Source organism: Chionomys nivalis, chromosome 23 (assembly GCF_950005125.1).
Source record: "Chionomys nivalis chromosome 23, mChiNiv1.1, whole genome shotgun sequence".
Lineage (NCBI taxonomy): Eukaryota > Metazoa > Chordata > Mammalia > Rodentia > Cricetidae > Chionomys > Chionomys nivalis.
This window is the reverse complement of record NC_080108.1, coordinates 43,525,345-43,548,886: the sequence shown is the minus strand read 5'-3', so window position 1 is coordinate 43,548,886 and position 23,542 is coordinate 43,525,345. Positions and strand designations below refer to the sequence as shown.

At 47.3% G+C, this 23,542-nt stretch overlaps 1 protein-coding gene across 1 annotated transcript; it reads left to right on the top strand.

Moving 5' to 3' along the window:
• Positions 1-5,612: 5,612 nt before the first annotated feature.
• Positions 5,613-15,006, top strand: Klk13 (kallikrein related peptidase 13). The gene is made up of 5 exons (XM_057756455.1): positions 5,613-5,736; positions 11,138-11,327; positions 11,429-11,697; positions 13,708-13,844; positions 14,824-15,006. The coding sequence occupies exons 1-5, from the start codon at positions 5,685-5,687 to the stop codon at positions 15,004-15,006; spliced, it is 831 nt and encodes a 276-aa protein (XP_057612438.1). The 5' UTR covers positions 5,613-5,684.
• The last annotated feature ends 8,536 nt before the right edge of the window (positions 15,007-23,542 follow it).

Below are 23,542 nucleotides of genomic sequence, written 5' to 3'. Positions count from 1 at the left end.
TCCCACAAGGCAGCTCACAACCAGCCGTGACTCCAGTTCCTGGGATCTGACGGCATCATCAGGCACTGCATGTTCATGGTATGGAGGCAAAACACCCATACACATAAAATAAAAACAAATAAACCTCAGAGAGAAAGGAAAATAGAGAGGCCCCTCTGCATGGTTGTGCAATCTGGGCTGTTATCTGGGCTGTTCAAACCCTGCACCTCACAAGGGAAAACATGGTTCCTTCGTGGGAGATAGTCTCTAAGTCCTTGGTCTATTCTGCCTGCTAACGCTGTCCTTCTCATTTGGGTTCGTGTGACTAAGCCACACCTGTATGTTGAAATAGGCTGTGGATGGGGCTGTCAGCTTGGTGAAGTGGGTGAAGTGCTTGTCATGCAAGCGTCGGACCTGAGTTCAGATCCCCAGAATCCACATAAAGCCGGGTGCAGTAGCGTTCATCTGTAACCCCACTGCTCCTTGCAGAGAGGTGAGAGGTGAAGATGTACAGTCAGCCACCCCAGTGTACACAGCGGCCAACATCAATAGCTCTTGTCTTAAACAAGGTGGACAACAGTGACCATAAACCAAGATTGTTCTCTGACCCTGACCCTCACAGGAGCACCCTGGCTCATTTCTGCCTCTACTTATAAACACACACACAGAGAGAGAGAGAGAGAGAGAGAGAGAGAGAGAGAGAGAGAGAGAGAGAGAGAGAGAGAGAGAGGAGAGAGAGAGAGGAGAGAGAGAGAGAGAGAGAGAGGGGAGAGAGAGAGAGAGAGAGAGAGAGAGAGAGAGAGAGAGAGAGAGAGAGAGAGAGAGAGATATTTAAAATACAGAGTTCAGACAGAGGCAGAAGCAAAAAGACCACACAGGGAGCCTGAAGTAACCCAACTGAAAGGGGAGTTCAGGAAGATGTCAAGGGAGCAAGGAGGATGGTGAGAACTGGTCAGACTCTGGATCTGTTCTGAAGGTAGGGCTGGGAGGGGTCATAGCAGAGTGACATATGACGTGAGAAAAGGAATTCAAAATCCAGACTAAGGTTCTGGCTGAGAACGGAAGGATGGTGTGACCACTGACGGAGCGGGTCAAGAGGAGCAGAACACGGCCATGGGGAGTGGACAGATAGACATTAAACTTGAAGGATCCAGAACAAGAGTCCAGAGTCGTTAAATTTGCAAGGAGTTGTCAACCTGTAGATGATATTTAAAGTCACGTGACAGGATGAGGTCAGTGAGGGAGTGAGCATAGAGAGAAAGGAGAAGAGGCTGCGGGCAGTGAGACATGGCTGAGGTTCCTCCAGTGAGAGAGGCATGAGGAGACCCCGGCATGTTCTAGAGAGCCAAGGGAAGGAACTCGGGGGACCAGGGAGTAATGGGCTGTGAACCCTACTGATAACACAAGATGAACCATGAAGAGATGTTCAGATTCTAAAATGTGGAGGCCACAAGTGTCCTTAATGGGGGTACGGGGAGAATGGACTCATGGAATAGGCTCAGGCGAACTGCACACTAGGAGTGTAGCCAGTATTTTAGAGACAGGACTGAGTCAAATGGGAACAGAGATGGGCCAGCAGTGGGAGGGGATGCCAAGGTTAGAAGAAGGTGGTGTGCCCCCCACATTGCTATTGTCTTAATGATAGACGGGAGAAAATCTGCCATTTTATGCTAATAAGACTTTTTCTGGGGAAGAAAAAAAATATTGATGATTCTGTCAAAAGGGAGTTGGAACAGCGCCCTTGAGTTGTAGGGAGGGACAGGATCCTGAGGGGTCTGTCTTAGCCACAGATGCAGAGAGATGGAGGTGAGGTGTTGTACAGACGGTCCCTTTGAACTCTATCTGGTGGCAAAGAATGTGGGTGATGGGGATCAAACTCAGCATTCCTAACAAGGGCCCAGGTGGGACATCCAGCCTCCTAAGAGTCTGCTGTCTCTTGGTATCACAGCCTTTTTCCCCATGCCTCTGCCCTCCCTCCTGCCTTAGATTCCCGTGTCTGTGTATTTACATCCCCTGTACTTAGACGCAAGCTGGGGACCACTAGGAATAGCAATTCCCCTTCATGTCTTTTTCCTCTGTGTCCTCTCTGTCAATTTGTGTTTACAGCAGGCTCTGGGTGTGGGGCAGATTTTCTTGTCCCAGCCAACACTTCCAACCAGAACTTCCAGTTTATGCTTGACAAAGAATCCTATTTTGAAGCCAAGCTAGGGTGGGGCCTCCTCTGGAAACCTTGGGGCTGCCTCCATCTCCAGCTTTGGTTCTTTAACATGTTCACTGAGACCCACGGTCCCCTCCAAGCATTCTTTAAAACACCTTTAGATATTAGGTCACTTAACTCTTTTCTATGAGGTAAGTGCTGTGGATGGGGGCCATGTCACAAATGGGGACACTGAGGCACAGAACAACCGCCTCACCTGAGCTCAGGCTATCTGTGTGTTGGTGTCAGATTCTGAGTCACAAGGAACATGGACTCTTCTGTTTGTTTTTTTTTTCCTCCAGCGAGTCTGCCAATGTATGGAAAGACGAGGAGCTGTGAGAAGGTCCCCTGGACTCGGTCCAGGGTGAATATCGGCCATGGACTCCTTGTTGCCTTATTAATGAAGTGAGGGGGTGGAAGGCACCCAACCCTTGGTAGGTCCATGACCTCACTTCAACATAGGTAGGCTACCTGAGTCCCGGCCAATCATAACCTTGAACATCAACATTGACCTGGCAATCACCCCTCAACAAATGCCAACACCAGCCACCCCCACTCCTGGCTCCAACCCCTCCCAAGTGAGAAAGCTTTACTGGAAGCTTGAGCCTGGGCCACAAGAGGGCACAGGTACCCCGACTTCCCACACAAGTTGTCACCTCATTTCACCTAGCATCCTCCCTCCTGCCACCCCACCTGAACCCGACTCTACCGGAAAGGAATGGGCTCAGCACCCACTCCAAGCCCTGCCCGGGGAGGTGGAGGAAGTCCAGGGTGGGGAGGGACACTGGCCTTTCAGTCACCTTAGCAGGAACTCACAGATACGACCCAGCCCCCCACCAAGACCTATCCCAACACAGATGCTCAGCCTGTGTCTAGTTCCCATTATTGGTGCTCACCCACAATCCCAACTGTCTCAACATTCTTCCATCCTCCATCCTGCCACCCCATCAGCACCCTTATCTCTGTACCCCTCCCATTGCAACCCAACCCTACCCCCAAGCATAACTTGGTATCACACTGCCCTTCTTCCCAACCCCATTGCACATCTCATTTCCTGTGAGCTCATCAGAATCACCAGAACCCTAAACACAATCCCCTCCATTCCTGTATTAAACCAAACTTCTCTTCCTAGTGTAGGACTCTGAGATAACAGAGATTCTTCAACGGCAAGTTAGATAGATTATTCGATTTTAGAACATCTCTGCATTTGTGTTAGTGTCTTTGAAATGCTTTTTTACCACATTGAGCAGTGCTAGGGCTTGAACCTGGAGCCTCCCCATGCTAGACAGGAGCTCTACCATTGAGCTATGCCCTCAGCCCCTCACTGGGGGATTCTAGGCAGGTGCTCTACCACTGAGCCACACCCCAGCCCCTCACTGGGGATTCTAGGCAGGGCTCTTTGCATTATCTGGCTAAGTTGCACAGGCTGGCCCTGAACTCACTGTGCAGAGCAGGCTGACCTTGAAGTTTCCATTCTCCTGCCTCAGCCTCTCCAGGTGTTTAGGAAGACAGAACTGTGCAGTGCGGCCCTGCTTTGTTAAGTACACATTAGCTTTCCTTACTGCCTCTGTGCTGTGGGCTTTTTCCTCTCTTCTTAAAAGTGTGTACCGACCTTAAACTCATCTTGTGTCAGAGGATGAGCCTGAACTCCTGGGTCTCCTGCCCCTGCCTCTCTAATGCTGGTTCACAGGCATGTGCCCCTACACAGGGACGGATGTACCCAGGCATCATGCATGACGGACAAGCACTTCACCAACTGAACTGCGGTTGGGGGGATGGGGGGCTGCAACACTTTATTTTTAAAAGGAACCAAACCCTCGGTGCAGTCTGAACTCCCTTGGTTTGGATTACACCATTCCCAAATCCTGCGCCCCACCACAGCCCACCTTCTGCCCTGGGAACCTTCACCCCACCAGCCTATATCTTAATGAAGTCACCTCTTCTAGCTCCCTCTTTCCAAACTTCACTGCATCCCCATCCTTGACTTGTTTTCAAATTCTGACCCCACCCCTGTCCTTCTTAATCCCTAATCCTGCCCCATCCACCTTTTGGGATTAACTCATGGGGCCCCACCCCGCCAAAGTTCCAGAAGCCACCTACTCATTCCTTAAACACCATCCCTTCCTCCTTCCTCTTCCTCCACCCTATCTCGTCCCAGCTTGCCCCCCCCCCCCGCGCGCCAGCCCTGTTCCTCCCCACCCACCCTGCCATGCACTCCCTCACCTCATCAATTGCTTCTCAAAGGCAGCCTAGTTTCAGCACTTTCCCAGGCTCAGCCTCTGCCCCGCACAGGCTCAGGGCACTAGATACTCTGTTAGCCAGGCACCTATACGGTGTGTGTCTTGGGAAGAGGGTGATGAACATATGTGGTCATCACCTTGAATTTCGGAAGGAACAAGACTGGAGGTGAGAAATCCACTGACTGCTAGCGTTGTTGTTAAAAGACAAGCTTGGGAATGCCACTGGTGAAGGGACTGGCCTTCAGGGACAGGCTGGGGGTGGTCCCTATGGTACAGATAGGATTTCAAGAGAGCTGGAGGATGAGGTCTGGGAGCTGCGGCGAACTGAAAGGTGCACGCGTTGAGAGCGGAGGTGAGGAAAGCAGGGAGGTGCAGCATGACAAGGGGTAGGGAGGGGAGGAGTTTGAGAAGGAAAGTGGGCTTTCCCCTTTTCTGTGGTCCTGCCATAAGAAGGTTCACAGTAGGTTCAACTCAGGCTTGGGCGGGGACAGATCTAGGTCTCAGCTTGTTCCAAAAGCTCCGCCTCCAAGCCGAGGGCCGAGCCCAGGCTGGGGGGTGCCTGTCAACAGCAAGCTGAGCCATTGGGGGTGGAGAGGGGGAGCCAGCACCGGGAAATGGTGCGCGCGCTGGGGGAGGGAGCTCAGGGGTTAAAAGCCATGGGTTGGAGCTGAAGTTTCTAGACAGCTGGCTGTTGAAGTTGGCCACCTGGGCCCCTCCTCAGGTAGGGTCTCTGGGAGGGAGATGGGCAGAGACCTGGGGAAGGGGCATTGCAGGGGGACAAGAGGAGAAAAGAGGAGGGATGGAAAGTGGGATACAGGGCAGCTGAGTCAGCGTGAGGCGCAGGTGGAGACAGAAACCTGCAGAGATGCAGGGAGTCTAAGCATGCAGAAAGACTAGAAGCCAGGGAGGAGACCCAGGGTCCGGGACAGGCCCAGAGAGGGGAGAATGGGGTCAGAGGGGGTAAAGGAGTGATGGACCCAGCTCTTAGAGTGCAGGTTAGGAAGAGGTGGCCTTTTGGAAGTGATGGCAGGCGCTGGAGCTCAGAGGAGTGCAGGCTGTCCCTCCATCAGCTCTCGGGGTGTCCCACACACACTGCGGGTGCAATTACAGAAGGGCAAGATTCGAGGGCCAGGGATTTCAGAAAGAATAGAGCCGAAAAGTTCAAAATTGCAAAGCGCAGAGAATTTCAGTCTCCGGCTTTGCAATACCCACTTCAGCCTCTCGACCCAGGCCCCGCCCACCCTGCCCACCCCAGTCCCGGAGCTATCATGTGGCCCCTAGTGGCTGCCTTCGTTTGCCTGACCGTGGCCTTGTCCGGAGGTGAGTACTCAGGCACAAGGGTGGATGGAGGCAGGGAGATCATTCATGCCAATGGTAGGAAGGGTCAAGCCATTGGGAAGGGGGGACTTGCGGGCTCCTCCCCCCCCGCCCCGCCCACTCAGGGCCAGGGAGGACACACTGAGAGCTTCCTGCTAGTCCCTGTGTGACCTCATTTCCCAACTAGGGTCAGCCCACCAACACCTCTGACTCCAGAGATGCCCCAGCTCAGAAAGGCTCCCAAGTCTCCCGACTCCCTCGACTCTTTGCAGCACCCCACCACCACCACCAGCACTGCCTCCTCCTCTACCACATCTTCTCCTCTACGTCCACCTCCTCCACCTTTACCACCATCACCACCTCCACCTTCATCTTCGTCTCCTCCACCTCCAACACCACCACACATTTTCAAGACAGACCGAAGAGCAGCAAGCTCAGCAGGCCACGGGTTCAAATGTTAACAATGCTACTTTGAGCAAAACTTGAGCCAACGATTGTTTACTTCTGTAACATCAATTGCTAGGGCTAAGAAAAGGAAGGGTGTCCCTGGTGTGATAAAAAATAAAGGCTCTGAAAATAGTGAAATTTTATTATTATTTTTAAATTCATGTCTGTACGAGGAGGGTGCTGGATACCCTGGAGTGACAGAGGTTGTGAGCTGCCATGTGGGTGCTGGGACTTGAACCCAGGTCCTCTGGAAGAGAAGACAGTGTTCTTAACCACTGGGCCATCTCCCCAGCTCCTTATTTTGCATTTTAGTGGCTTTGTATTTTGCTTTTTGAGACAGTATCTCTGTCTCCTGCAGCCCAGGCTGGTCTCCAACTCACTATGTAGCTGAGGATGGCCTTGAACTCCTAATCCTGCCTATAACTTCCCAGCATTAGGGATGACAAGTGTGTGCCACCAGGCTTTGTTTATGGGGTGTCAGGAATGGAACCCAGGGCTGTGTGTGTACTAGGCACACACCAACTGAGCTACAAACCTAGCCCCTTTCTGTGCCTTCGCAAACACACTCTAGAAACCCCGTGTATGCATGCATCATTCATTCACTCAATCATTCATTCTACCAGGGACCAGCACCAGGCATGGCATGCATGCTGCCTGTGGTATCCACAGCATATCTGGGAGCTGTGCAGACATTATTGAAACAATTATTCAAATAATTAGTTAATAACTAATTGCCCCTCTGAGGTGAGCCACTATCAGGAGCCTAGATATGTAATGGAGGCTTCCAGAGCCCCCCTCCCCTGGGCTTTGTTCTGACTTAAGGGAGGAGGGTCACAGTACCTATCACCCTGCACCAGCCTTCCCCTGGAGGTGGGGTGGCTGTTTGGCTTTGGTGTCACACCCAGGATTCACACCCTTGCCCCTCCTGGTGCCTCGCCCTGGGCCAGGAGCCCCACATGCTGCATCTTGTGGAACCCTCCGGAGCCCAGTGAGGTATGTGCACTACAATTACTCCCAGGAATCGGGGACAGAAGGATCCTGCCCCAAAGACACTGCCACACCTGAGCCAGGACACTAATCCAGGCTGTCTACCCGGTCCACCATGCCCTGCTCTGGAAGTCCATCAGACTGTCGGCATAACTTCTGACCTAAAATGCAGCTGCTTTGCTTCATTTTCCTGTTTTTTTTTCTTTATAGTTACTTTATCTGTTTTATTGACTGATTGTGTGTGTGTGTGTGTGTGTGTGGTGTGTTCGCACTTGTGCACACATTGAAAAGTAAAGTTTATTGGCTGGAGATACAGCTTAGGTAGGGTAGAGTGCTTTTCTGGCATATTTGAGGCCTTAGGGGCAATCCCGAGAACTGCAGAAGGTTAGAGCCTTAGTGCACTGTAGTCTGCTTATATTTACCAATCATGGGGCCCCATGAGAACTCAGGAAGTCTCTGCTGCTGACCTACATTCCCAGCCTTCTTTTTACTTTTTATTTTGAGGTAGAGTCTCATTAAGTTCCTCAGGCCAGCTTGAACTTCTGTACTCTGGGCAGGCCTTAAATTTGCTGTCTCCCTGTTAGTCTCCCGGGGATAAGAGCTAACAGGCCTGCGCCACCAAGCTTGGCTTAATTGGCCTTTTTTGTCTTCTGTAAAAATAGCTGTTAAAGATGGTGGACCCTTCAAAATTCAGGTGCTGGACGAGGGCTTTACTCCCTCCTGGTGCTAAGAGGGAAGAGATGAGAGTGAAGGTTTCTGTCCGACCAGCCCCCCGTGAGTCTTCTACGTGCACACATTCCGAGTTAAAAGAGAACGGGGCCATAACTCAGCTTCTGAGTGTGCTGTTTACTTTTCCACTTTCTCATTTTTGAGACGGGGTCTCAACCCAGGCTGTGTAGCCAACGATGGCCTTGAACTTCTTATCCCCCCGTCTCTACCTCTTAATGTCACCCTTGTCTCATTTTTTGGTCCCACCTAAAGTGACCCTGTATTCCTGCCCTTAGCTTTTAACTCCCAACATAGGCAGGTGGGGCAGTGGGCTGTGGACAAGGAGGTTCAATGGCTCCCACAGCTTCCTGATGTGTGATGACTCCCACCGCCAGTTATCTGTATCCACAGCTTCCCATCTGAGGATGCAACCAACAATGCAGCAAAAATAGGAAGAAAAAAAAACCCTATTCTTTTTCAGTACTGAGCTCATGCCAGCTTTCCCACTATGGGAAATAAGGTGTGGTTATTGTTTACACAGTGTTTGGCTTTTATTGGCTATTATAAATCATCAGGAGTGATTTAATGGGATGGAATGACGAGCAGAGTTTATATGTGAACATCATGATGCTTTGTGTGAAGGGTTTGAACATTCCTGGGTTCTAATGTCTGTAGGGCCCTAGAACCAGTTCACCACAGGTACAAAGGATGACTGTGCTCCTCTCACCCGAGAGGGACGGAAGCTGAGACTGGTCATTTGCAGGATTCTGCAGAGTAAGAAAGCAGTGCACTGGAATCTATATGTGACCCACTGACCATAGCTGTGTCTCCATTGTTGTCACATATACTAGATCCGAGGAATAAGACTATTAACAGAGTGATTCAGATGTCAGCTGTCTGTGGATTTGTCTGTAAGGGTGAAAGGAGAGAGAGGAAAAAGAAGATAGGAAAGCAGAGAGAAAGGGAAGGAGGGGGAGAGGCAGACAGAGAGACTGGGAGATAGAGAAAAGGGAAGAAAAAGAGTAAGAAAAGAAAGAGGAGAGTGTGTGTGAATAGACAAGATGTAGAGGGAATCACCACCAAGCCTGAAGAGTTGGACGTCTATAGCTTTGATGAAACATGACATGCCTGAGGTCCAGGAGGGAACCCTCAGACCAGAGCCCCAGAAGGCTTTGCTAAAGTACTAATGTACAGACTTAGATATCACAGGGAAGTTGGACCCTGTCATGTGCCTCTGCATGCTCCATCAACCAGCTCAAATGCACTCTGTCTGAACCACATACTATGCCTGATCATGTGAATAAGTGAATATCTGAAATGTGTCTGGCATCCCCAAGGAACTGAGATTTGGATTTTATTTTAATTGACTTCAAGACCTACATGTGGCTGTGATTGACATAATGAAACATGTGGGTCTATGATTGACGTAAGGAAGAAGTACTCAGAAGGAAGAAACAACAGGTACAGAGAGAGGCTCCTCTGTGTTGGGAGAACAGGTGTATGAGGCCAGAGCTGAGTGTCCCAAGAGGAGAGAGGTGGGGATTCAGACAAACAGGCTTCCAAGTGATACAGTGTGTGTGTGTGTAGGCCAGAGGTCAACATCATTCTCTACCTTATTTTCTGAGACAATCTCTCCAACTGAATCTAGAGCTCTCTGGTTCAGCTGAACCAGCTACCTGTAAACTCCAGAGATCTTCCTGTCTTTGCTCCTCCAGCTCTGAGATTACAGACAACCCGCTGTTCCCCACCCCAAGATGGTGGCAGGGCCTTGATAAAAACTGGATATCAGGGAGCCGGAGAGATGGCTGTTCTTGCAGAGGATCAAGTTTGGTTCCCAGAAACCACATGGTAACTCACAACCATCTGTAACTCCGCTTCCAGGGAATCTGACATCCTCCTCTAACACCTTGAGCACCAGACATGCACATGGTGCACATACCTGCACGTGGGCAAAGTATTTACACACATAAAATAAACAATTTAAACTGGATATATAGGAGATAATCAGGACTGTTGTGAATAATGAAGGGATTAAGGGAAACAAGGGTTGGTGCCCAGGTTTGGGATGAGCATCAAGATGAGAAGGACTGGAAGGAACAGTTTGGGGTGAGAAAGATCAGTTTCCAGACACAAACTTTAAGATGTGTATTAGGTGTTTGGGTTGATAGCATTTGAGCTTCCAGCTACAAAGGTTGGGGTCAGTGATGAGAATTTTGGCATGACTACTTGTAGGTGATCTGTAGAACTGGGAAAGCACCCAGGAAATGTGTTAAAAGGGTGGATCGATGAATGGATGGATGGATGGATGGATGGATGGATGGATGGATGGATGGATACATGGGTAAGGTATGGATTGAAGGATGGATAGGTGGATGAATGGACTGGTGGTTGGGAGGATGAATAGATGAGCAGGTTGGTGGTTGAATGGATGGATAGAGGGGTAGGGTAGATGGATGGATAGGTGTATATATGTGTGGATATATGGATGGACACATAGAAATGTGTGTGTGATTGGATAGATGGATACATAAATGGATGAGTAGGTGAGTGGACATGTAAATCAGTGGGGTTGTGGGTAGGTAGATTAGTGGGGTAGATGGATGGAAGGATTGATAGATGATGGATGGATGGATGTATAGGTGGGTAGATGTGTAAATGGATGGAAGGGTAGATGAGTAGAAGATGGATAGATGGATGGATTGATGGATGGTAGGTGGACTGACATATGAAGGGATGAGTGGATGGGCATGTTGATGGATATGTAGATGGTTGGGCGGGTAGATTAGTGGATATATGGGAAGGTAGATACATGGATGGCTGGGTGAATTGATTGATAGATGGGTTGATAGCTGGAAGGATGGGTGAGTGGATGGATGGATAGGTAAACAGGTAGATGGATTGATGGGTGAATGAACTAATGAACAAGTGGATGGATGATGCCTAGGGAGATACATAAGTCAATTCTCTCATCTTAAGAAAATGTAGATGGAGAGAAAGTGGACCTCTGCTTACTTCTTGGCCACCTTCTTGTTCCATAGCTGTCCTCTCCATGCCATTAGACAGTGTAACACTTCTCCAGTACAGGCGAAACGTCTGCCTGACTCATCTCCATATGGAATAAGGCATCTTAGAGGATAGCAAGTGAATCCTCAGTTCTTGATGACCCAAAACAATAATCTGACCCTTTCCCCAAGTCCAGAACCACAGCACTGGCCCTTTCTTCTTTCTTAGCCCTATTCTCTAAGTTTTTTGTCTTTGACAGGAATCTCCCGGGACTACCCCAAGATTCTCAATGGTACCAATGGAACCAACGGTTTTCTTCCGGGTGGCTACACCTGCCTCCCCCACTCTCAGCCGTGGCAGGCAGCTCTACTGGTCCATGGACGGCTTCTCTGTGGAGGTGTTTTGGTTCACCCCAAGTGGATACTCACAGCAGCTCACTGCAGGAAAGAGTATGTGGGGCCTTTGAGTACAGGATGGGAAGAGGCTGGGACTGGGGTGGGGACAGAGATGGGCTCATCTGTCTCTTTCCCACCACTTCCTGCACCCCCAGTGGGTACACAGTTCACCTAGGCAAGCATGCCCTGGGGCGTGTGGAGAACGGCGAGCAGGCAATGGAGGTGGTCCGCTCTATCCCCCATCCTGAATACCAGGTCAGCCCCACCCACTTGAACCACGACCATGATATCATGCTTCTGGAGCTGAAGTCCCCAGTCCAGCTCAGCAGCCACATCCGTACTCTGCCACTCTCCCTGGACGACTGCCTGCCCACTGGCACCTGCTGTCGCGTTTCTGGCTGGGGTACCACCACCAGTCCCCAGGGTAAGTGCCTGCATGGCTGCTGGAGTTCTTGCAGATGGCGGGGGAAACTGAGGCAGCAATAAGCGGTGGAGTCGGAGGATTCCTTTTATTATATTTTTATTGCTTTGGGGTGTGTGCTGGAGGTAAGGCGCTTATACCAAAGCCATCAAAGGGACATCAGAGAACAAATTGTGGGATTCCCACCATTGGGCTCTGGGATCAAATTCATGGTCCTCAGGTTTGACTGCAAGCACTTTTACCCAATGAGCCACCTTTCCAGTCCCTTTATAAAAATAAATCTATATAAATGAAGGCATGTATCTCCTTAATATTAATATTACAAATGTATGAATATATATATATATATATAGTGTGTGTTTGTGTGTGTGTGTGTGTGTTTGTGTGTGTATGTGTGTTTGGTTTTTAAGACAAAGTCTTACTATGTAGCCCTGACAGGCCTAGAACTCAAAGAGATCCACCTGGCTCTGCCTTCCAAGTACTGGGATTATATATACTATACACACACACACACACACATTTATTTCATTTTTAATTCTGTGAGTATGTCTGTGTGAGTTTGTGCATATGAGTGCAGTGCCCACAAAGGCCAGAAGAGGGTACATGGTTCCTCTAGAGCTGCTTGCCATGGGAGCTGAGAATCAAACTCTGGTCCCCTGGAAGAGCAGCAAGTGCTTTTAATCTCAGAGCCATCTCTCCAGACTCAGAAAAAATAATTATATAAAAGCTTTGCCTGGTGACACCGACCTATAATGCCAGTCACCTAGGGAACTGTGTCAGGAGGATCACAAGTTCAGGGTCAGCCTAAGCTACAGAGAAGTCAACCTGGGCTACACAGAGAGTTCTGCCTCAAAAATTCTTTTGAAAAAACTAAAATAGGACTGGCCAGAGGACTCAGTGAGTAAGGGTGCTTGCCACCACCTGAATTCAAACCCCACATGGTAGAAGGAGAAGACTGACTCCCAAAAGTTGTTCCCTGACTCCTCACGCCTATTTTAGCATACATACACAGTTACATAACATTTTTTTAAAAAATTAAATTAAATTAAAAGGGCTGGAGGGTAGCGTAGCTATAGAGAGTGTGTCTTGCATCAGTCCCAAGCACTAAAAATTAAATGTTAGGTGATAATGTTTGCTATGTAATATCTCATACTTTATTATATACATTAAGAAATATATATTTATAATTTACATATTTGTAATTTATAATACATTAGATAAGTATATCTTATGGAGGTGGGTGAACTATAAAAAGTGTATCTTTAGGTATGTTTCATACACGTGACTAACATACAGCATAACATGTCAGCAGGCGTCTCCACAGCAATCCTTGGCTCTCTCCCATCTCTTTTCTGTCTCTCTCGCCCCCTCACATTCCCCTCCCCCAGCACCTGGTCTCTCACTTCCCACCACTCCTTGCTTCCTACCGACCTTGAGTTCTTTTTCCCCTTTTCCTTTTTCACACGCATGTGGTGTGCATGTGTGTATGTGCATTTGCTTGTGTGGGGGCACACATGTGTGTGAGTGCATGTGGAGTCTTGAGGTTGATGTTAGAAACCATCCTTGATCATTCTTTCACCGTATTCATTGAGGCGGGGTCTCTCCGTCAAACCGCAAGCCTACCATTATGACTGGCCTTGCCAACCAGTTTGCTTTGGGGGATCCCCGACTCTTCTAAGGCTGAAATTACAGGCAGGCCACCATGCCCACTCCCAACATTTACATAAGTTCTAAGGATCTAAACTCATGTTTGCAGGAAAGTACTGGGGTACCACCCCAGTGCCCTACCTTCAGGCCTGCTGTCTCTCCCCATCCCTGTCGCCCTGCCCCAGACGCCCCATCCTCCCCTCCTTTTATCCTCATTTGTTTCCCATGTTTGTCTATATTTTTGTCTCTTTACTACTTTCTGCCTCATCCTTCCCTTCGTCTTACTTATCCCATCTCAATTTCCTGCCCACTCTGACTCTTTAACATCCAGGACAAGCCTCCTCAGATGGTCTCTCTCCTCCCCAGTGAATTACCCTAAAACTCTGCAGTGTGCCAACATTGAACTGCGCTCAGACGAGGAGTGCCGACAGGTGTATCCCGGAAAGATCACTGCCAACATGGTTTGTGCTGGTACCAAAGAAGGCGGGAAGGACTCTTGTGAGGTGAGATGCGGAGAATGTTGGAAGCATGCAGTCCATCCTTTACATCTCCCTGACTCTCTATCCCTCTGATTCTCCATCTACCTGATTCTCCATCCCTCCAATTCTCTATCTCTCTGATTCTCCATCTCCCTTATTCTCCATCTCCCCGATTATCCATCCCTCTGATTCTCCATCCCCTTAACTATCCCTCTGATTCTCCATCCCTCTGATTCTCCATCTCCCTGACTCTCCATCCCTCTGATTCTCCATCCCCCTAACTATCCCTCTGATTCTCCATCTCCCCAATTCTCTGTCCCTCTGATTCTCCATCTCTCTGATTCTTAATCCCTCTGACTCTTCATCTCCCTGATTCTCCATCCATCTGATTCTCCATCTCCCTGATTCTCCATCCCTCTGATTCTCCATCTCCCCGATTCTCCATCCCTCTGATTCTCCATCTCCCTGATTCTCCATCCCTCTGATTCTCCATCTCCCCGATTCTCCATCCCTCTGATCTCCATCTCCCTAACTCTCCATCTCCCTGACTCTCCACCTCCCTGACTCTCCATCCCTCTGATTCTCCATCCCCCTAACTATCCCTCTGATTCTCCATCTCCCCAATTCTCTGTCCCTCTGATTCTCCATCTCTCTGATTCTCCATCCCTCTGACTCTTCATCTCCCTGATTCTCCATCCATCTGATTCTCCATCTCCCTGATTCTCCATCCATCTGATTCTCCATCCATCTGATTCTCCATCTCCCCGATTCTCCATCCCTCTGATTCTCCATCTCCCTGATTCTCCATCCCTCTGATTCTCCATCTCCCTGACTCTCCATGTCCCTGATTCTCCATCCCTCTGCTCTCCATCTCCCTAACTCTCCATCTCCCTGACTTTTCACATCTGTCTCTCTCCACCTTTCACTCTTCTCCCCACATGTCCTCCATCTCTACCTTCTATTCAAATGTATCAAGAGCTCTTCTTTCTCTTCCCCCACCCAGGGTGATTCAGGGGGCCCACTGGTTTGCAACGGCAGACTCTATGGCATCATCTCATGGGGAGATTTTCCATGTGGGCAGCCCAACCGACCTGGTGTCTACACACGAGTCTCAAAATATCTGCGTTGGATCTGGGAGACAATCAGAAACACTCCAAAGCAGAGACAGACAAGGGGCAGACAATAAAACTGGGTTAATCTGTCTGCCTCCCTCCCCTACTGTGCCTATCTCACTGTGTGCTCCTCCCTTCTCTGTCCCCTGTGCCCTAAGTGTCCTTTTGGAACCATGCACTCACATTTGCTGCCAGCCAATCCCCTCTACTAGCATTGAAATGTGTCAATAACTAGAGTACCCCAACCCAAATGCCAGCCAAGTCCACAGCTACATCATCACGGCTACCATAAACTGAAGTTGATGCCTGCATATCCCAACTCTGTTTATCCTATTCAGGTCCCTCGTGAACTCATCTCAGTAGCGTTCTTAGATAGACCTTCCCTGACAGCTTCTTGGAACCCTCAAAATATTTACCCCCTGACAACACTGTACATTTTATATTCAAGAAGGTTCTAGATTCCTTGCATTCTGAAAGTCTCTCTTGTCCAGAATCCTCTGCCCTGACCACATCCTATACTCTTCAAGATGACTCATCACAGCTACTCTAGACCCTCTTCATAACTCATTCCTGCTCTGACATCCCCACGCAAACTACATCCTACATTCTATTCCTGCTCTGATATTCTGACGCAAGCTACATTCCACGTTCTATTCCTGCTCCAATATCCCAATGCAAGCTACATCCCACATCCTATTCCTGCTCCGATATCCCGACACAAACTACATCCCACATTCTATTCCTGCTCCGACATCCCGACACAAACTACATCCCACATTCTAATCCTTCTCCAACATCCTGAAGCAAGCTACATCCCATATTCTGCAAGGCCCAGCCCCTGTCAACTCTGCCCCTCTCTGAGTCACTGCCACCACAGGTCAACAGCTCTCTGGTCCCTGCAGTTACAGGAGCCGAGGGCCTCTTTTCTAGGCCCCATCACCCTCATGAGTCTCCTTTCATCTCGCCCATGAGCGTCCTTACTCAGCAGTCCTTGTTTTCGTATCTTTGCCTATGACCCTGCATTTGCTTAATGCTAATCCCTGCTTTTGAATAAGTCATAAAACCTGAAATTTCTTTGCTTCTTTTTTTGTTTTGTTTTGTTCTACATGAGACATGGTCTTGCTTGGCAGCCTGTGCTGGCCTGGAATCCTCCTGACCATCCTCCTGCCTCACCCTGCAGAGTGTGAGTATGACAGGTGTGTGCCACCCACACCCAGCTCTCTGCTCTCTTGCCTTTACAATGGGTTCATCATTTACGTTGAGAGCCTTCTCAAGAGGGTAGATTCTGAGCCACAAGAGAGAGCAAGCATTTTCTAGAACGGGAGATGCTCTTGAATGTGGTGGCACACATCTGTTTTGCTAGCACTTGAAAGACTGAGGCAGGAAGGTGATGTTTGAAGCCAGCCTGAACTACAAAGCAAAATCCTGTCTCAAACAATAATAGCAGAGGCCAGTGAGATGGCTCAGCAGTAAAGGCATTTGCCATCAAGCCTGACAACCTGAGTTCAAGCCTCCATGGTATATGTGATGGAAAGAGAGAACAAACTCCTACAAGTTGTCCTCTGACTTCAACACAGGTGTCCTGGTGCACACCCATCACACACACACACACACATGCACACACACACACTACATGCATGCACATGTGGATTTAAAAGAGGAGCTAGAAAGATGGCTCACTGGTTAAGAGCAAGAAGACCAAGTTCTAGCACCCACATGGTAGCTCACATTGGCTTTTAACCCAAGTTCTAAGGGATCCAACAGGCAGGTACATGATACACATACATGCAAGTAGGCAAAATATTCATGCACTTAAAATAAATCTAATTAAAAGATAGCCAGACATAGTGGTTCATGCCTTTAATTCTAGTTCTTAGAAGCCAGAGGCAGTCAGATCTCTGTGAGCTTGAGATCAGTCAAGACTACAAAGTGAGACTGTCTCAAAAAAAAAAGTTTAAAAAGATAATGGACAATAATAATGATGATGTTAATTTGATTTTTGGAAAGTCCCTTAAACTCACTGTGTGTTAAGGATTGTATTAGTTTCCAGAGGAACCAGCCACCTGCTTCAAGGATGAAATTCTTCCCTGCAGCACAAGGGAGACAAAAGGCTGAGGGGCCAATAATAACTGGTGTAACCAAACAGGAGTGGCCAATCTGTGGGGGAGAAGATTCCAGGCTGTTGCTTTGAATCTGACACCCAGCTGGGAAGCTGTCCTGCTCCCCAAGTGTTGTGATGATATCTATGGGCTCACATACTTTGATATGTATGTGATATCAGATACAAGGATACAGACAGGGCTTTCATTCTGGAATTAGGGGAAAGCTGGTTCAAATGAGATGAGTTGAGACGTTTTCGGGGTAGGCAACATGGGGGTAAAGATTCCACGTATAAAAGGAACTGGTTTTTTAAAAAGATTTATTTTATATTTATGTTTCTCTGTGTATGTGCACGTGAGTGCAGTGACCACAAGTACCATTAGAGGGCACTGGATCCCTTCCAGCTGGAGTTGCAGGCAATTGTGGTCCTAGGAACAGAACTCTGTCTTCTGCAAGAGCACTGGGGTGCAGGGAGTATATCTCTGGGAAAATCCTAGAATTCAGCTGTTCTGGACCAAGCGATGACAGTGTTACTACGAAACAATGATGCAGGGCAGGGCAGGGACATAGGACATTGTGGTGTGTATATTTTGTATATTTTGGCTTTCATTTCATTTTGTGAGATAAGTTTTTACCACATAGCTCAGAATGGCCTTGGAGTCACTTATGGGCTCTTGAACTTGAAGCAATCCTCCTGACTCAGCCAGCCGATCGCTTGGATTACAAACATGTGCCACCATGCCCAGTTTGCATTTTGTCTTATCTTGTCTGTGATCCCTGCTTCATGGGACCTAAAACCCTAAAGTGATTATCCCATCATCCTTGGTTCCTGAAGATGTCCTCTAATAGTTGCAACACAGAGAAAAAATATACTTACAGGTCCTTTCAAACACACTATCTAAGACAGGGCCTATGTAGCCTAGGCTGACCTCAAACTCGCCATGCCGCAGGACTAAGCTGTCCTGTAGGCGCGTCTGTAGGCAAGTGTCCTGATAATGTTAGTCAATACAGGAAGACTCAGCTGGTTTTGGCAGACCTCTTCTGCCAACAGTCTGGGTTTTGGACTGTGTAAAAGAGGAAACGGTGAGCTGAGAGCAGACATGCCTGCTTTTTCTTACTGCTGTGGACTGTGCATGCAGCCAATTGCCTCAAGCTCCTGCCCTGACAGCCCCAGAATGATGGCCTGTAAACCTGGAATCGTGATCTGAATAAACTCTTCCTCTGAATGGCTCTTATGTTGTTTCTCTTTCTATGTGTCCCTGGCTGTCCTAGAACTCACTCTGTAGACCAGGCTGGCCATTCCCTCCCAAGTGCTGGGATTAGAGGCCTGCATCACCAACACCTTAAAGTTGTTTTGTTGGGATACTTTGTCACATGGAACAAGGACATGAAAATATATTTTGGGGTAAAGAGAACCAGGAACGGGGATGAGAGACAAAACTGTGACCTAAGAACAATTGAGGAACGTAAAATGTCAAAATGTCATAACGAATTTGTTCTTTTGTACAATAAATATAAGCTGATAATAAAATATCCCTTGTAATAATTCAGTAAATTTAGTGTTTCCCTGAACCTCATGAACTGTTCTAACAAGTCAGGAGTGGGTGGTAAACTTGAGAAACTAACACAGAACTCCTTTATGACCACTGCTAGGCATTTGCTAAAGTACTCTTAAGTTAGCAGACCACAGAGGTCCATGCGTATAAACAGGATCCTGGTTAATTTTCATGCCAACTTGCAACAACTTGGAATCATCTGAAAAGAAAGCCTTAGGCAAGGCATCATCTCTACCAGGTTGACTTTTGGGACTGTCTCCATGACATGGGATGTCCTTCTGTACATGTGTTGCTTTTATTGGTTGATGAATAAAGCTGCTTCAGCTGAAGGCTTAGCAGAGTAAAGCCAAGTGGGAAATCCAAATGGAGGTATAGAAAGAAATAGGCGGGGTCAAGAAAATGCCATGTAGCTGCCAAGAGATAGACACCAGGCCAGAACCTTATTGGTAAGCCACAGTCTCGTGGTGATACATAGATGAATAGAAGTGGGTTAATTTAAGATATAAGAGTTAGCCAGAAATATGCTTGGATTATTGGCCAAACAGTGTTTTAATTAATAGTTTCTGTGTGATTATTTGGGTCTGGGCAGGCAGGAAACCAAGGCACAGTCTCCTTTTACATCTCTGGGGGATTGTCCCGATGGTTAACTGATGTAGGAGGGTCCATCCCACTGTGGACAGCACCAGTCCCTAAGAAGAGAAAGCTAGATGCTTTTGACTGTGGATATGATAAACGTTGCCTTTTCTATGCTGCTTTTGGTCAAGGTATTTGTCATAGGAACAGGAGCAAAGCTAGAACACCCAGTCTGTAGTCACACGGTCAGAACCACCTGGAGCTGGCAACTGGTATGAGCTGATGGGAGATGCCCTGTGGCTCCCATGCTATTTCCAGATAAACGTGTGTTGTCAACCTGACAGCGTCTTCTGCCTTGGAGAAAACCCTTCAGGCACATCTGTGAGGTTATCTGAGGTGAGAGAACCCACCCTTTAGGGCAGCTCGGGTTTTCTCCTGAGCACAAAATGAAAATGAGCTGAGAAAATAATCACCCCTTTTTGACTGCAAACGCAGTGTGACCAGGTATCTCAGCTGCCTGCTGCCGTGACAGTTGTACCTCTGAACTAGTGGCCTTTGTCACAGCAATGCCAAAGACAATTAATATGACATTAATGCATATGGTACCACTGCAGAACTGGCTGGGGAGAGGTAGCAGAAGTCTTCTGTATTGATTATCATGGAGTAAGCATGGCACTACATGCATGGCCATGCATCCCAACTGGGATGACAGGCAGTAAAGAAACCACAGACACATTGTAGTGTTTGAGTGAGAATGGTTCCCATAGACTCACACATTTGAGTGTTTGGTCCCCGGTTAGGGGAGCTGTTTAAGAAGGATTAGGAGGTGTGGGCTTGTTGGATGTGTCACTGGGGGTGGGTTTTAAGGTTTTAAAACCCAGGCCCCACCTGCAGATCATGAAGTGAGCTCTCTGCTACTGCCCCAGCGTCATGCTTGCCTGCCGGTTACCAGGCTTCCCGCTGTGATGGTCATGGACCCGCCCTTTGAAACTGTAAGTAAGCCCCCAGCTAAATGCTTTCTTATAAAAATTTCCTCGGTCACAGCAATAGAACAGTAATTAAGACACACACATACAGAAAAGCTGGGATTGGTAGGTCACAGTGCACTCTGATGGAGACTCAACAACAACAGTAAGCCAGATAACTCAGTGAGTTTGTTTTATAAATCTGAATTGAGGAAGTGGGTTTAACATATACAGCTGAACCAGAAGGCGAGTTTAGCTAAACTCAGTGGGGAGGTCTCGGTATGGGAGCTGTCTCAGGCTATAAAAGCCCAGGAAGAAAGATACCATTGCCATTCTCTGTACATACTGTCAGTATCCACACAAGGACCAAGGGGAAGCATTGTCATTTCTCTGAGCACACATTTCTCTGTACACACTGTCAGCATCCACACAAGGACTGAGGGGAAGCATTGTCATTTCTCTGAGCCTGATCTGGGGAAGGGTCCAAGGCATTAGGACCTTTGACATGGCTGTGCTCATGTCACCAGCACACATTCACTCAGGTCTTCATCCACTCCCCACACACAAGTGTAAGAGGGAGAGCATCTGCTTTTGCCTGTACTCAGCAGAAGGTTGGAGTTTTCTTAATCCATGAGGCCAAATACCAAAGATGTTTTTAGGCTGCACTAGGAACACTGAGGAGACCCTGAGGGGGATGGGTCATGGGAGACTCTTCTCTGAGGTCTGGCACCATTCTGGGTGCTAAGTGAGGGGCAGGGGCTGTGAAAAAACAGATGAGTGAACAGACTTCTGTCGTGTCAGGCTGGGCAAGAGGACAACGTTGGACCAGGTAGGAGCTGAAGGGGATTAGGGGACATGGTGATACACACCTGCAATGGTGCATGCCTAAAATGGTGCACACCTGTGATGATGCACACCTGCAATGTGTGTGCCTGCAACAGTGCACACCTGCAATGCTTTCAACACAGGGTGCTGATGCAGGAGGATTCAAAGAAAAACTTTTAAAACCTCTTAAAAGAGAGAAAGTTTTGCAGGGGTAGAGTGATTAATAACACTCTTGCAGAGGACCCAGATTCAGTCCCCAGCACCTTTAGTGGGTGGCTCCCACCTGTCTGTAACTCCAGTTCCAAGTGATCTTGAATTCTCTTCTGGTCTCTGATGGCACACACATGATTTTCAGGCAAACATACATAGACACAGAATAAAAATAAATCTGGGTAGGAAGCTCTGCAGAGCTAGAGAAATGACTCCTCTTCTGTGGTTGATGGCAGAAGATACAAAATAATCCCACACTAGTTCAGAATTATGTCTAATAAAGGGTTATTTATTTAGGGGAGACTTACAGATCACTGTCGTAAATCACAATCCTCTGCATAAATAGGAAACAGAAACAGAGTCTAGCAGCTGGAAGTGAGAGCCGTAAGCAAGAGAGCGAGTGCAAGCTTTACGGTTGCGTTTATAGTACAAGAGACCACACACAAGCGGGCTGGTATCTTAAAGGCTGTTGGCTGAAGGAGCAGAAGGAGCTTCCACAACCTCCTCCTTTTGTTTAAATAAGAGAGTTCCAAACCCAATACAAAACTATGTACACTAGGAACAGATATAAGATTAGAATTACAATCAGCATAAACAATATTAAGCATTATTAATGCTAAATGTTTTAATAAACATTCTATCCTAAGGAGTCTACGTCTTGTATTGGAAATGGCTTGGCTAGATCATAAGAGGATGGTAACTATGACTATCTAATCTTTAACCCCTGAGAAGGGAGATAATATTACTTGAGTAGGCAGGAAGTGCAATCAAGCAGCTTCCAAAATGTGCAGTAGATGACAGAGACAATTGACTACCTGAGCAATCACCCAAAGTCTTATTTGCAATGTTGAAACAACCAGCTTTGGGTAAGGCCTAATCAACAGAATGGTGCCTAACCTGTGGACAACTGCATCCACGTAAAACTTTAGAGAGCTTGAGAAGTAATTCTAGACACAAAATAACAGCATTTAGCATGGCTTCTTCATAACAGCACTTTCTTGGGTGGGCTCTGCTTGCGTGAGGCAAGCACTCTCATTTAAGAGAGGCTTCCTGACTCAGCTTTAATTGCAAAACCTTGCAGTTCTTTTAAGAGGTCCTGCCAAAAACAAAACAAAACAAAACAAAACAAAACAAAACAAAACAAAAACCCAAACATTTAAATGGTGTTGATGAAAAACCGACTACATACTTTTTGGTGGTGGCAGAGACCTTGAAATGCCATAGAGTTGTGGCAATAAACATGGCTCCAGCCAGTACCTCCACCAATGAGGCTAGACTCTCAGAAAGCTAAGAAATGGGGTGGGTCCAGCAATAAGGTCCCAGCTTTAATTCTAGCCACATCACTTAGCAAATTAAAGACTCATGTGATCAGAAAAAGATAGATATATAGTAAAGATAGATTCAAAGACAAAGAAAACCTCTAAATGGTTTACAGTGTGTTAAAAATATATGTAGGCTTGGGAGAGAAATGAAAAAAAAAGGATAAAGTCCTTAAAATAAAAAAAGAAAGAAAGAGAGTAGTTGGGTGTGGTAGCACACATCTTTAATCCCAACACTTGGGAAGCAGAAGCAGGCAGATCTCTGTGATTTCAAGGATAGCCTGGTCTACAAAGTGAGTTCCAAGACAGCCAAAGATACACAGAGAAACCCTGTCTCAAAAAGTCAAAAATTAAAAATAAAAATAAAAGAAATAGAGGTTAAAATAAAGACACATAAAGATGAAAAATACACAGAGAGTCTGTATACTGTATGTTATTATGTTCTCTTTGAATTGTTTGAATGATGAGGAAGGAGCAACAGCTGCTAAAAGATATTTGTTATAAATGCTGCTGAATTAATCCAAGATAGGTATTTTGAAAATACCTTGACTTCAAATTGAAGTCAAAAGGTATGTTACTTTGGAGAAGAGGGTTTCCTTCCACAGGAAATGAAAGGCTATGGATTAATTCAGGGTTAAGAAAAATCAGGTTTGAGCAAGAAAGACCCCCTGAGAAATCTCCAGTAGGAGCAGATGGCCCAGATGTCTGAGCTCTACATCCAGAACGGATTCAGGACTGCTGTCTGAGATGATCAAGACTCACAGAATTTTTAATTCAGGACTTTACCATAATTCTAAATTTTCTTTAGGTCCCTGTAAGATTATCAGCACTCCCAATCAGTAGGAAGTAGCCTGGAAAACTATGCCCACATTCCCTAAAAATGTACTATGGATATTTTCCTTTGTTTAGAATGTTGGTTACAAAGTTGTTATGGATAATGATCAGGAGAAAAGCTAAACAAAGGATATTAGACTCAAAGTTCTTGTTTTAAAAAAGGGGGGAAGTGCTGTGGGACAATGGTCTTTTATCCTGTTACTTGTGTTATTTTTAATAAAACTCTGA